The 15044-nt window shown below is 54.9% G+C and overlaps 1 protein-coding gene across 1 annotated transcript in view; it reads left to right on the forward strand.

The window, feature by feature from the left end:
* FBXW8 (F-box and WD repeat domain containing 8) overlaps window positions 1-10385 on the forward strand; it is a 52861-nt gene extending 42476 nt beyond the window's left edge. The window contains exons 8-11 of the mRNA XM_048322657.1: window positions 843-970; window positions 5826-5999; window positions 8017-8133; window positions 8799-10385. Of these exons, the coding sequence (XP_048178614.1) occupies window positions 843-970; window positions 5826-5999; window positions 8017-8133; window positions 8799-8943 (564 nt within the window). The 3' untranslated portion in view covers window positions 8944-10385. The remainder of the gene's footprint in view (window positions 1-842; window positions 971-5825; window positions 6000-8016; window positions 8134-8798) is intronic.
* Window positions 10386-15044: the final 4659 nt, after the last annotated feature.

Genomic DNA, 15044 nt, shown 5'->3' on the forward strand with positions numbered 1-15044 from the left:
TGATGTTTCCAATACCATTAACTCTTTTCATGGTCACAAGGTTTCTTTTAATTTAAACGAGCATCACCATGAAATTTAATCATCTTTATGAAGTTATAGAAGACCAGGTGCAGCGCTGAGCTCCACTGGGCTTTGACCAGTGCATTTTTCTGTTTCTAAAAATACTTGTTCTCCTAAATTGGAAGGCCCAAATAGACACATCTCATCTGGCCCCACAGGAAGGACAGCAATTGTGATTAAACTGATTGAGGAGAGGAGTGGGAACGGCCGGGGAACAGCTCGTGCTTCGCATGCAGGCTCTGACTGAATCATCTCGGGTGCTGCCTAAAATCAGAGTTGTTTTTCTGCCTTTCCCATCTGAGCTGCCACTTCAGATGTGACATTTCCCTGTGTGTGTGAGGGCACCCAGGCTCTCAGCAGGGCCGTGGTCAGCTCTGCTCTGCAGTTCCTGCTGCCCTTGACCGGATCTGCCTCTCACTGTCCATCTGTCCAAACCTCCCCAGGGCTGCTGCTGTTTGCTTTTACTGCTCTGTCAAATGTTAACATTGATGAGGAAACTCTTTGCTTTTCCTGTAAGCCTGAAAGATTTGTCCCGTGTGGTTTGCCTGGGAGCTGTACCTGGCCATACTGCTTCTTGCTGGATCCCACTGGGCTTATAAATTCCTTATTTCTGAGGGTGTTGTTGCCTCTCTTCATGGGGAAAGCTCTGTCTCTTGGTTCTGTTTTACACACCAAGTCCTGCAGAACACCTCTGGTGGTCACACCTCTGCTTTGTGCTGCAGCAAAACATTGTCATGGTGCTCCTGCTCAGTTTCTGAGGTGTTTTATTCTCTTCCTGCCAGATCCTTCTTTACAACCTGGAAACCAACCAGTGCGTGACCAAGGTGGGCAACTCCATAGGTGACTTCTCATGTGTCAACCTCCACAACAGTCCCCCCAACATGCTGGTGGCAGGCAACAAGGACAGAAGGTAGGTGCTCCCATCTCTGGTCTCCCACCTCCAGCTTCCTGTCCTACCTCTGGCCCTGCTGGAATCGGTTTCTCCTCTCATGTTTCCATGAAGCTGAGGAACAAACTATTAGGTAATAGTTGGATGTGGCTGTCAGTGTGCTTTGTCTGGGGAAGCTCCACGGGAAGAGGAGCTTTCGGAGCCATTTGGTGGACGCAGTTGGTGCACAGCCCAGCGAGACCACTTGGAATATCTTCCACTTCCCCTCCGCCACCCGCAAAATGAGTTTGGCATTTAAAAGCTCACTTTCTGATATTAAAAAAATAACCTAAGGGATGAATCACAGAGGATGAGATGGGCCCGGCTGCCAAATGATGTCAAGAGTGTATTTCGGAACACTGTGATGTCCCTCAGGTGACGGAGAAAAAAAGAGACTTTCATATGAACAGATTCCAGCTTCTATTTAGCTGATTAGCAGCTTTCTCTTTAACTCCTTGGCTTGGGGAGTAGGATTTTCCCAGCTCAGTGTCTGGTGCCAGGAATGGCCGCGCTGGGAACAGGCAGTGCGAAAGGATTAAAGTGCTTAAAAAGACCCTTTGAGTCCAATTTTTAGATTTCCTTTTTTTGGCGAGTCGTTTGTGGGGTCTGATCCAGTGCACCAAAGGAGATGTGGGATGGCCAGGAGCCAGTCTCTAATGGCTCCTGCTTCCTTCCCTCCTCCTTTCCACACTGGGCACCAGGCTGCAGGTGGTGCTCTGCTCTGGTGCTGGGATCAGATTGGAAGGCGGGTACTTCCCTCTGCCAAATCCCAGGCCTCTGTCCCGCCAGTGCAGCAGCTTGCAAAAATGATTATTTTGTCAAACAGCTTTTTTTTTTTTTCCCTTCCCGGTGAATAGGGAGTGCGAGCAAACCTTGCACTCTCAGCAAGGAGGAGAAAGGAAATAGCTGAAGTTTGACAAGTGGAATTGAATCCCTGGGAGGTTTTTTCCCTCTAAAAGCAGATAATTGGCTTTCCAAAGCACCCCAGTAAAACTACCTCTGGTTTTGATCTCCTGCATGATGACAGGAGAGGAGCTGGAGTTGATATCCCTCCCCTTTATAGCAGAGTAGATGTCTGTGCCCTTCCCCTCCGGAAAGCTTTTGGGCCTTTCAGCTCAAGCACTGACTGAGTTCAAGGATGTCACTAGAACAGCAAGGAGTTAGGGATTAATAGTTTGGAAGACAAGTTTGGCATCCAGGAGGCAGAACCAGAGTATTTCAGAGGTCAAATCCTCGTGTGATGTGCTGGGCATCCACACGTGGAACAAGACTGGGATCTCCACGGCCATATTATGGAGTGGGTTTATTAAACAGGGACCTTGCCATGGGAGCTCAGGCTGCTGCTGGCCAGAGGGAACACTTATTGCTTGAATTAAATACCCAGTTTCCCTTGAATCTGCTCTACTCAAAACCATGAATTTGATAAGTAATGCTCATGAAGTGGTTTTGGTAGGACCTGTAAATCTGTCCTTCCCTCAGAAATTCCTGCTGAAGCACTGCTGATTGATTTGATTCCTGAGCTGTGCTTTGCTCTGGCAAGAGGCCTCCTAGCAGGGAGCATGTGCTGATCCTGCTTTTCCTTGGTGGGAGCTGGAGTGGTGAGGAGTGTTGGGACAGCAAACACATGGCAAACCCAGAAAGGTGTGGATCCAAACGTATTCCACGCTCTCCTGAAGGCAAGGCAGCTCACTCCCAAGGCAGTCTGAGAGCAGGGTCCAAGCCTGGCCATGAGAGCACCTCCCTGGAGCTGGGATGAGTCTGAAGTGCTCCTACTGAGCCCAGCTGTCCAGGCAGGAGATGCTGGGCCAGGTCTGTGTTACAGCATCACGTGGGATTGGCAAAACACTGTTCCTTTTTTCCTTTAAGGCACATCTGAGCAGCACAAGTGCCTCTGGTTCTTCCAGGGCTGTGCCAGCACCGACACCTGCCTGAAAGCTGGGTGCTTGCTCATGGAATAAGCAGGGCTCAGATCTTGGCTTCCAGCTGTGCTTTCCAAACAGGAGCAGCTTTGGTTGCTGTGAGAACGCACACAGGGCATCAGGGAGAGTTCCAGGAGTGAGCCCTTCCAAAGGCCCTGTCCTTACCCAGAGCACAGCCCCAGGCTGTAGCCAGAGCTCCAGGAGTGAGCCCTTCAAACACCCAGAGCACAGCCCCGGGCTGTAGCCAGAGCTCCAGGAGTGAGCCCTTCCAAACACCCAGAGCACAGCCCCGGGCTGTGGCCAGAGCTCCAGGAGTGAGCCCTTCAAACACCCAGAGCACAGCCCCGGGCTGTAGCCAGAGCTCCAGGAGTGAGCCCTTCAAACACCCAGAGCACAGCCCCGGGCTGTAGCCAGAGCTCCAGGAGTGAGCCCTTCAAACACCCAGAGCACAGCCCTGGGCTGTAGCCAGAGCTCCAGGAGTGAGCCCTTCCAAACACCCAGAGCACAGCCCCGGGCTGTAGCCAGAGCTCCAGGAGTGAGCCCTTCCAAACACCCAGAGCACAGCCCCGGGCTGTAGCCAGAGCTCCAGGAGTGAGCCCTTCAAACACCCAGAGCACAGCCCCGGGCTGTAGCCAGAGCTCCAGGAGTGAGCCCTTCAAACACCCAGAGCACAGCCCCGGGCTGTAGCCAGAGCTCCAGGAGTGAGCCCTTCAAACACCCAGAGCACAGCCCCGGGCTGTGGCCAGAGCTCCAGGAGTGAGCCCTTCAAACACCCAGAGCACAGCCCCAGGCTGTGGCCAGAGCTCCAGGAGTGAGCCCTTCAAACACCCAGAGCACAGCCCCGGGCTGTGGCCAGAGCTCCAGGAGTGAGCCCTTCAAACACCCAGAGCACAGCCCCGGGCTGTAGCCAGAGCTCCAGGAGTGAGCCCTTCAAACACCCAGAGCACAGCCCCGGGCTGTGGCCAGAGCTCCAGGAGTGAGCCCTTCAAACACCCAGAGCACAGCCCCAGGCTGTGGCCAGAGCTCCAGGAGTGAGCCCTTCAAACACCCAGAGCACAGCCCCGGGCTGTAGCCAGAGCTCCAGGAGTGAGCCCTTCAAACACCCAGAGCACAGCCCCGGGCTGTGGCCAGAGCTCCTCTGTGCTGGAGCTGGGGGAAGCGAGGAATCCTTGCCCCGCTCCCGCTGTTGGGCTGGGCCGTTCCACGCGGAGCGCGTCCCTCGCCCTGCTCCAGCGTGTTTTCCTCTGTGTCAGATGGATGCTGCTCTGCTGGAGCTCTGGACTGCTCTGCTGCCTTTTCTCTCAGCCCCTGAAATGTGTTACTTGTAAAATCATATGATGCAATCTGCGCTGGAGAAGGGGAAAGGAAGGACTTGCAGCACCATTAGGATCGTAGCAGGGGTATGGAACGAAGTGCAGTTAATGTGTTGGAACAAGTGTGTTTTGGCCTTTTCTGGAATTAATGTGGACCTGATGGGTTTGTTCCTGATAGCCATCAGCTGGGAGGAACTTGCTCTGGCTTCTTCTCAAATCTGAGCTCAATGTTTCCCCTTTCCTTCTGTTTTCACTTGCTGCATTTTTTATTCATTTATGTGCTTTGCTTTAGCTCTCAGTCGTGATAAATAAGGATCAAACCCCACACTCCCTTGTGATATGTGCCAGGTTTAAAACTTAACACCATTAGCTCTAACTGGTATTGTGGCCTTGTAGAAGTGGTTGGAATCCTAAACTCTTTTTCTGTAGTTCTGCTTCTGGCTGAGTGTTCACTTAATTTCTCTTTCAAAATGCTTTGTCTGAGGGGTCAGTAATATCTGAAAATGAGATGTCCTAAAAGCTGCCCAGTCAGTTGCATTTTTGAAGTCAAAACAGATCCTGGTTGCTGGGTGCTTTGTTTTAGTATTGGTGATTAAGTCAAACTTGTAATTCCCTGTCTTTTTTGAATTGCCACACGTTTAATCTCCTCTGAAATCTTGGCAAGAATCATCCTTTCCTTGATCCTGATAATACCACCCCTCCTCCACAGTGGATGTGGGTTTGTACCAGGGGTGGGATGTGTTAACAGTGTGCCCAAAACAGGTGTTTTATGCCTCATGGCATTGCCGATGGTTTGGGAGGCACAGAGGGAGGAGCTTTTTCCAATTCCATTTTTATTTCATATTGTAGACTCACAGAATCATGGAGTGGTTTGGGAGGGACCTTAAAGCCCATCCAGTCCCCCTCCCTGCCATGGCAGGGACACCTTCCACTATCCCAGGCTGCTCCAAGCCCCAATTTCCAACCTGGCCTTGGACACTGCCAGGGATCCAGGGGCAGCCACAGCTGCTCTGGGAATTCCAGCCCAGCCCCTCCCCACCCTCCCAGGGAACAATCCCTTCCCAATATCCCATCCAGCCCTGCCCTCTGGCAGTGGGAAGCCATTCCCTGGGTCCTGTCCCTGCAGTTCCTTGTCCCCAGTCCCTCTCCAGCTCTCCTGGAGCCCCTTTAGGCCCTGGAAGGGGCTCTGAGCTCTCTCTGGAGCCTTCTCCTCTCCAGGTGAGCACCCCCAGCTCTCCCAGCCTGGCTCCAGAGCAGAGGGGCTCCAGCCCTTGGAGCAGCTCCGTGGTCTCCTCTGGACTCCTCCAGCAGTTCCAGGTCCTTCCTGTGCTGAGAGCCCAGAGCCCTCTTTAGGTCCTAGGAGCTGTAAAGACTCAGAGAGCTCCTGTGTGGTGGGAGAAATCTGCCTGGAAAAGATCTCTGATAACAGAAGTCAGGGTGAAAATCCAGTGGTGAGAAGGATGGGCCCTACTGCTCTTCCAGCTCTGGAGCAGCAGTGGCACCGCTGCTGTCCCCAATGGATTTCCATAACCCCCAAGTCCTTGTGCTCTCAGAACCCGCAGGCTGCATGTCCAGAGCTGGTTTTATCCCTGTTTTTCCCTTCAGGGTGAGGGTGTTTGACGTGCGCCGTGGCGAGGCCGCGTGCTCCCTGTACGCGCACCAGCTGGGGGTGTCTGCGGTGCAGATGGACGAGTGGAAGATCGTCAGCGGAGGGGAGGAGGGCCTGGTGTGCGTGTGGGACCAGCGCATGGGCACCAAGCTCTGGGAGATGCACGCTAGGTAACTCGGGCTGGGGGGGAAGCTGGGCCGTGGGGGTTATCAGGGCTGGCAGGAGTGTGGCAATGAGAGGACTTTTTGGGAGTTCTGTGTGGTTTGGGGACAGGGTGCCTCCCCGCCTGGAGCGCTGTGTGTTTCTGTGGGGGCCCTTCAGCTGTCATGGCCTTTCTGCTCATTAGTTGAGTGTTTCAGTCGGTGTTCAGTTGTTTCCCCTGGATTTTCCATGAAGTTCAGTCAGTGACTTCTCCCTGCCCCATCCCCAACCTCAGTTTAGTTGTTGGACCTTGATTTTAAAGTGCTGGACTGGCTGTTTTGAGAACGACTGGTTCTGGCTGTCTCCATCCAGTGCATCCAGCACAATCCCTGCGTTTCTGTTCACCTCATCCACACATTCCCTCAATGGTGAGGATTGAAGCATTTACACTCATTTAAATACTGAAACACCAGTTTGTACCGAGCACAAGGAGCACAGCACTGAAAGTACAAGCAGAGATCAGCATCCTGGAGCTGACACTTTGTACAGCTAAATGAAGATTTCCTGATCAAAGCACAATTCCCGGACTTTGTCTGGATAAAGACTCGAGGATTTAGCCCCTTGTAAGTCTGAGTGATATCCATAAAATGAACAGATAAATCCTGATTTCTTTTTTTTTTTTAATGCATCTTCCCCAAAGAGGAGCTAGATGAGGTATTTACAGGCAGGGAAGTTCAGACTGGAGTTGTCATTGATTAATAGCAGGTATCACTTTCTGTGTTGACCCTGGGAATGATAAAGGCTGCTGTGATGTGGCTGATGCATTAAGGACAATATTCCATTGATTGTCTCCTTGGCATGCTCATTAGTGGTGCTCCAGGAGGGGGCAGGCAGGGCAGGGCTGAGCTCGGGGGTGTGCTCAAAGCGAAGCCATTCGATTAAACATGTAGAAAACACTGCTTAATCTAGAGAGGAATCAGAAGGGATCACTCCAATCGAAAGGCATTCCTAGATAAGGCATGTGCTGTTATCCCCATGGCAGGGATGGAAAACAGGAGCAGGAGCTGCGGGAGGTGACAGGAGACACATCTGGGGTGTGGAGATGAGCCATCCTCATGTGAGGAGAGAAGTGACTCCTGCTTGAACAGAAAGTGCTGTTCTGGGGTTTGGGGTTAGGTACTCACCACTGAGAGGGAAAGGAATGAAGACCTGACCTCGGTGTCCAAAGGAGGGACACGAGGATGGGGAAGGGTCTGGAGGGGCCACACAAGGAGCAGCTGAGGGCTCTTGTTCAGCTGGAGCAGAGAACACTGAGCTCAGATCCTCCCCAGGGAGCTGGAACTTCTCCCGAGGGGCAGCTCCGATCTCTGCTCAGCAGGGACAGCACCCAGGGAGCAGCTGGAGCTGGGCCAGGGCAGGCTCAGGCTGCAGAGCAGGGAAAGGTTCTTCCCCCAGAGGCTGCTGGGCACTGCCCAGGCTCCCCAGGGAATGGGCACGGCCCCGAGGCTGCCAGAGCTCCAGGAGCGTTTGGACAGCGCTGCCAGGGATGCCCAGGCTGGGGCTGTTGGGGTGTCTGTGCAGGGCCTGGGGTGGGCTGGATGGTCCCTGTGGGTCCCTTCCCACTCCGTGGTTCTTAGCTTGTGCCTTGTGGTGCATTTCTGAGCCACCTCAGCGCATGGGTGTGTGGGGTGTCCTTCCCCTTCGTTTTGGGAAGCATCCTGCCCTTCCCGGGAGCGCTGCAGTCCTTAGGGCAGCCAGCAGCCAGCGCAGCCCGCATCCATCCCTCCCTGCCAGCTTTCCAGCGTATTTTCTGGCCTCCTCGTGTGTTCTGGGAAGAGCCCACTAGATGGGGATAGATGATGGGAAGATGTGGGATCTGCTCCAGGCGGGAAGAGCCAGAGGTGCAGGTTCCCAGCCTCCGGCCGGAGGGAGGCCGCTGATTTCAACCACTCCGTGTTTAATCCAAAGCCGTTCCTTTCCCAGCACTCGGATTTTGGAAGTCCGGTGCAGGTGGCCCCTCACCCCGTGCTCTGGGTTGTTTTCCAGACATCCCGTCCGCTACGTGTGGTTCAATTCCCACAGTCTGATCACTGCCAACATCCCCGAGGAGAAGAACCCCCGAGGCTCCAGCATCACTGACGACGACCCCAGCGTGCACCGCAAGTGAGGACCCAGCCCTCAGCAATGTGCTTTGTTTTTAAAATAGCGCCCTGAGCACCCGAGTCATCACGCAGAGCACTTACAGAGAGGGTATAGCAGCAAAAAAATAAAACTGAACAAAAGTTGAAGGGTAAGGTTTACAAAACAAGCGATGAATTGGCTCTTGATTCGCTTGAGCACAAAAAAAATGGGGGTTTTTTCTCAGCAGGGGAACATAAAGTCCACTGAAGCCAGGCAGGGAATGCAGCCCTCTCCATGCTCGAAATATTAGTAATGCTGTCTCCTCCTAAAGGAAAACTGCTGGCATTTAAGCTGCAGGTTTTGGTATTTGCATCTCAAATGGCTGTTAGTGCTAATTGAACTATCAAATACCAGTGTATTTATCTTCCCCCGTGCTGGAGAGCCTGGAGATGTTTCAGCAGATGACAGTCACGTCTCTGCAGGGCTGGAGGGAATGATTCACCAGCCCTTCCCAGCCTTGCTGGGTCCCTGGGAGGAGACAGGAGGGAGTTTTCCTGCTTAAAAGTGCTCAGCCTCCCGCAGAAGGGATGGGGGTTTTTATCAGTTTTTTCAGCCTTTTTCAGTTCAGATGATTTTTATGGTGATTTCCACCTCTGTTTGCTTTCCCACTGAGGTGACATGGTGTGTGCTGGTTGTTTTCCGTGCAGGTACCGAGGGATCATTTATTCCTATGAGTTCTCCGTGGACCAGCTGGCTGTGGAGAGCGTCCTCCCCATCTGCCGCTCCTCCTACGACGAGCTGACAGGTTACAACTACAACATCGGCCTGGCAGTGCCCTACGACAGCATCTAGGGGACCCCTCGGCTTCTGGGGCCAGTCAGGGCCACGGGTGAAGGAAAATCCATGTGGGACAAGCACCCAAAAGTTGGTGTTGGCTGCACCAGTGGGCTGGGATTTGCCAAAGGCCTGGGGATGTGAACCCAAACAGAGCGTGGCTGCCCTGGAGCATCCCTCTGGAATGTGGTGTTCTCTGGACATGTCCAGGGGTCCAGCCTGGTGGAGTGCAGAGGCTGAGGAGGGAAAGGGAGCACTGCAGGGTAAACAAAAGTATTCCTGCTGCTTGTGGGAAAGATGCTGCAGGTCCCGTCTTGGTCGGGAAGCCAGAGTGGGACACTGGAGGGGTGGGAGGCTGGGAGCTCTCTGAGGAGTTCTGGCCTACCCCAAGAGGGAAAAGAATCACCAAGGATTCGGGAAAAGCATGTGCTGAGCCACATGTTTGAAATGTCTTTCCTGGTAATGAGCTGCTCATTTTTGTTTTCCTTGGAGTGCATTGGAATGTGCCTGGGAACAGGACAGGACCATGCACAAAAGGTTACAGTGGCTGGGAGAGGGATTGGGATGGAGAGAGGGAGGGGAAGGTTCCCTAGGCCAGGCTGGATGCTTGGGAACTCAGCAGGCCACACACACATCAAAATTATTTTAGAGTAAATTATTTTTTTAATTCTTTAAAATCCTGGATTAAATGTTTTCTAATTGTATATGTACCTCTATCTGTGGGATTTTGTTCCTGAGCCTTTTTGGGTGAACTGCCCCCTGTTCACTGGGACAAAGGGCTGGCTCAGGTTGTCAGGTGTGTTCTTTGCTGGATCATGTCCTTCCACAGCACCTGGAGGGTTTCCAGTGCTGTCCTTGCTTCCAAGCTGGGAATTGATCATGGAACAGCAGGGATGACGTGGCTGCAGTGCCGTGCCTGGGTATTGAGCCCCAAAGCTGTGGGGAAGCGGCAGGTGAAGGGCAGGAGGTGCTGTTCAGGTGGAAGTGAGGGGTGAGGCTTTGCCTTAAGCCCAGGTAGTACTGACAGGTAAAACCAGTTTGGGGAACAAGAGCTCCAGTCCTGCATGGATCTTTTTACTGATGTAAAATGATTTTATTGTGATTTGCCCTTGTAAAACTCACTGGTGCAAAGCAAAGCTGTGTCACTTCTGTTTAAGTTGAGGTTGAGTTTTAACTCGGCACCTTTTTCCTGGCTTAGTGGAATCAGTGCCGAGTACTGGGGAGAGGCGTGGGAATGTGCCCAGGCCTGCGGGAGAGGGGCTGGGCTGGCACTTCAGCCCTGTCCAGTCACTGAGGCAGCCCTCAGCTGCATTTCACAGCTCTTCCTTCCTTTCTCGTGACCCCTAAGCCAAAATTTCACATTTTAGGTATTTAAGTTACCTTTTCCCATGTGAAGGATACGCAAAAAGTGCAAGGGGCAAAGCTATTCTGTCTGACCAATAAATTTGATCTCTCATAAAGCTTTGATCTTCTTCTTTTTTATTCCCCTGCCCTTCTGGGAAGCCAGCTCCCTCCCTCCATTCCTGGAAGAGCAGGAAGTGTCACGGATACACAGTTTGGACAAGAGTTCAGCCGAAACCTGACAAATAAATAATGGTTTCTGTAGCATAAATGACTTTGGGGGTTGCTCCAACCCTGTGACTTCTGCCATGTGCTGAGCCAGGAGAGCTCCCATGTCATTGTTCTCCCTTCTCCTTATCTCGCCTCATTATCTGGGAACAGCTTTGTTCCTCCTTCATCTCCCTGCTGCAAGGAACAGATAAGTTCGTGTGGTGCCCACGTGAGCCCCTTTTCCCGGAGTCAACCTCCGCATTCCTCCTTCTCCCTCTGCTCCTGCTCATGTGGAGGTCCTGGAGCTGCTGGGAAGGGCATTTGCAGCACCTGCATGAGCAGGTGTTTGCTTTCTGGGTACAAGTCCAGCTCCAGCAGAGGTGGAACTTTCTGTCCCCACAGCTCACAGTCTGGATGCAGCTCTGCCAGGGCTGTGGTCCCTTGGGCCTTTTCCCTGGGTGTGGAGTTAATTTAGGAAGGTTGCACCATGGCAGAGGGTTGTGTGCACTCCTCGTGCAGATGAGGGCGCTCAGGCTGCTGGAGAGTATCCAGTGTCGGGAGTTTTTGGGAAGGGATGTTGTCCCAATTCCCTGGCTGCTCATTAGTGTTGTGCTGGAGTGGAGCAACCACCAGCGAGGCCGCTGAGATTTGGGGTTAGGGGGCACTGAAATGGAGCCTCTTCCTTCATTTCAAGAGCAGAAATGGGGTCGCCATCCAACCTTTACTGGGGATAGAAGCCGCTTGGAGCTTCCCAGCCCACTGGTACGGGTCAGTGGCCGGGAGGGGCCCAGTGTTGTGTCCCACAGGTCAGGGGTGGGCACTGAGAAGGGACAAATTTGCCTTGGATGGGCTCAGGGGCTGGAGTGGAGGAGCTGCAGTCAGGACACGTTGGACCAGTGTGGACTGAGCTGGCAGAGGTCAGGCTGAAGGTCGGGCTCATGCTGGTGCCACCTGCCAGGCTGGTGGCCCTCAGACAGGCCAGGTGCTCGGGGACAGCTAAAGAATCCAAAGGCATCAGAGTTCGGCATGAAAAGCCTCGAGACTTCTGGTGTCTGTTGTTGGTGGCAGCGATCCTCAGCTACAAAGAGATGTCTGTGTCCTCCAGAGAAGGATCCCTGCTCCAAAGAGAATGTGGGATCAAAGGGGAGCTGTGTGTGTATCACACCCCCAGCCGTGCCCGGCTCCGGAGCTGTGGCCGCAGGAGCAGCTCCAGGGGCGTCTGGCACAGCCATCCTGGTGGGAAGGACACAGCTGCAGAGCCCTGCTGGAAAATCCCCAGTGCCCCTCCTCTGACCCTGGGTCAATCCAGCAGCACAGGCCCCACAAAGTGCTTCTTGCCTCTGTTTTGTGTCCTCAATCACCTTGGCAACGAGGGAAGAGCAATTCCGGGGTTTTGGGGGCTGCCATCCCTCTCCTGATCTGGGGAGTGGTGGGAGGAGGAGCAGGGGGTGCTCTTTGTACAGAGAGGGACTCTGAACTCCCTTTCTCTCCCACCTTGTGGCCTTTCCCACCGAGCCTCTGCTTTCCTGCCCTGCCCTCCTCTGTCACTCCCTGTCCCAGCTGCTGTCACAGAGGGGTGAACGCAGGGACACTGAAGTGGTGCAAGAACTTGTTCATGTCCTCTCTGCCCCCTCTTTTCCTCCAGTGGCGTTTGCCTGCTCATTTCCAGCTTCTGTGGATGGTCCTAAAACCTCCAGGTACTTGGAGCTGGTGTCCTCCCAGCCCCTCCCTGTCCCCTCAGGTACCTCTGGGACCGGTCCCTGCTGCCGGAGGGGAAGGTGGGGCAGCAGTGACTGCAAACCCCATAAGCAGATGAAGTACTGGTGGATTATGCAAGAGAAACCAGGGGGAAAGAGCCTGTTCCGGGTCAGGATTTGTGCCACTGGCAGAGTTTTATCCAGAAATGTGGACCTCGAGCCTCAGGGCCAAATTCCTCTTCATGGAAGAGCTTCAGGTGGGGGGTTCCTCTGTCACTGCCTCGGACAGTGCCCTCAAAGGAACGAGGAGCTCCCCAAAATTCAGCTTAGAAATACCAGCTGCAAGTGGCTGCCCCGGCTCCCTGGCTGTGGGGTCTGTGCTGCCTCCTGCTCTCCTGCTCTTCCCTCCCTCCCTGGGCAGGTGTCCCCTTGTTTGGTCTCTCCTGCCATCCCCAAGCTCCAGCGTGGCTGACAGATGAGGGGGAGCAGTGGGGAGATGGGTCAAGCTGTGTCCCCTCTGTTCCAATGCCCACCTGCCCCGAGGCCCTGCCCTGCAGTCCTGGGGTCACTCAGTGTCCCTCTTCAGTGCTGGGGTCACTCAGTCCCCCTCTCCAATCCCAGGAGCCGCCGCTCTCTCCGATGCTGCTCAGCCTTGATCAGCCTCCCTGGAGTTTTCCAATAAAGCAGCTTCAATTTTCCAATTACCCTCTGCTGACCACTGCTGGGATCTGCCACGGAGCTTTGTGCCACATCCCAGGGCTCGGCATCTTGGCCCCACAGCAGAACCATTATCCTTTATGGAACACTTTGCAGGATTTTGCTGCAGCAGAAGTGTCGCCCTTGCCAGGTTTCCCGGGGCTCTGCCAGATTTTCCTGTGATTTCCAGGATTATTCTCCTTCTCTCGCTGGGCTTTGCTGTGTGCAACATCAACACCGTGTTGGTGCCTGCCGTGGGAGTGATGCTCCTGGCCAGCCCTGGGGCTCCTTTGCTGGGCTGAGGATCAGCCTTAACTTCCCTCTCCCTCCTGCTCTCCCCTCATCCCATTTCCCGCAGAGAATTCCCAACACAAGCAAAGAGAGAACGCCGCAGCCAGTTTGTGTTGGGCCCTTCCTCTGCTTCCCAAACTCCCACACTTTCCTTGCCACTTAACAGAATATCCAGGGAGCAGCTAATTAGCTCAAGGGATAATAATTATCCTCTCATCCATCCCCTTCACTCCTCCTGCCCTCTCCTTCCCTGCACTGCAGGGCACACCCAGCCCTTGCTGGTGTGGATCCTCTTGGATGATTCCTCCAAGGAAATTGGGGTGTGGAGGGGGAGTGGGACCCTGATCTTGTGGCAACCCTTGCAGCCCCAGCTGCGAGATCTAGGGCCAGAAAAGGACCTTTCAGACACCCAGCGCTGTGACTGGGAGCACGGAGCTTGCAGCTGGATTAGGGAGTGGGATGGTCCCGCAGTGTCTGTGTGGAAATTTCAGTGGGAAAACAGGGAAAGGAGCCTGGGTCGGCTGCGGAAACCTGAGGATTTGGGGAGGAGCTGGATGTTGTGCCCTCGTGTGCATGGGGTGGGGAGGGAGCACGGAGGGTCTGGCACGGAGAAGAGGAGGGGCAGGATGAGAGATTCAGGAGCAGGAGGAGGAGGAGGTTCCCCTGCCCGGGCGATGCCGATGTGGCGCCCGGGAGATGGGGATGCCCGAGGGTGCCCAGAGGAGCCCGAGGAGAGCAGGAGGGGATCCCAGAGCCCTGCAAACGCAGAGCGGGCCGTGGGGAGCACCAGGAGCCCTGCAGGGCCCGAACGGCTCCTCTGGGAGAGCCGGGAGCTCCATCCCCTCCCAATCCCCGGCTCTCCCACCCAGCCCGGCTCCAGCTCCCCTTGCCAGCACCTCAGCCCCTTAACCAACCCCACAGGCGGCGGCAGCGCCGTCCCACGGCTCTGTGGGACATTCCCAGCTCCGTCCCCTGCGGGTCCCTCCAGGCCGGGCTGCACTGCAGGGAAGCGCGGTCCTTGTCCCGCTGCCGCGGCTCCGGGAGCTGCTCCGCACCGAGCTCCAGCAGCTCCGAACCGACACCGAGGGCTTCGGAGGGGACAGAGCCTGGGAGGGGAGCCCTCACTGCGCCCTCGGTGTGGGGGTGCCCGAGCAGAGACCCCCAATAAGGTGGAAAAGAGGGAAAAAGCGCTGTTGCCCTGAGGCAGGGATGGAGGGAGGGGTGACAGCAGGGCCGGGTGGCCCCGCACCCATCGCTGCCTGCAGCCCCTCCCGCTGCCGGCTGCGCTGCGGGGCTGTTCCCACCGCGTGTTCGTGTCACCGGGGGAAGCTATTTTTTGATAAAACAAATAAATCTTCCCTGCTTTTCTAAAAATAGCCATTGCCCTTTTTTCTCCCCCTCCCTCCCTCCCTCCCTCCCTCCCTCCCTCCCTCCCTCCCTCCCTCCCTCCCTCCCTCCCTCCCTCCCTCCCTCCCTCCCCAGCTCAGGCTGCCTTAGAGACAGAAACCCGCCTGGAGCCATCCAGTTATTAATACCAGTAAACAACCCCTCGTCTCCGGTGCCTTGTTCTAGCGGGAACATGTGGGGGCAGGAGCCACCTGGTTGCCAGGAGCCCACGTCCCCGCGTCCCCGCGTCCCTGCTGCCTGCTCCGGGCTCCTCCTGCCTGGCTCTGGCCGGCAGGCACAGCCCGGGGTGCTGGTTTGGGATTAAACTGGGAATATTCCTTGTGTCGCTGCCATCACCTTCACTGTAGGATGCAGAGTGGGATGTGGTTGTCCTTTTAGGGGCTGAGCGTGCTGCCTTCACCTCCTGCCCCTCAGCATCCCCATCCCTGCCTGTCCCCACGGCCTGGGATCGATCAGTCCAAGCTGGGCAGCTCCTTC

Source organism: Corvus hawaiiensis, chromosome 18 (assembly GCF_020740725.1).
Source record: "Corvus hawaiiensis isolate bCorHaw1 chromosome 18, bCorHaw1.pri.cur, whole genome shotgun sequence".
In the NCBI taxonomy this organism is placed as follows: domain Eukaryota; kingdom Metazoa; phylum Chordata; class Aves; order Passeriformes; family Corvidae; genus Corvus; species Corvus hawaiiensis.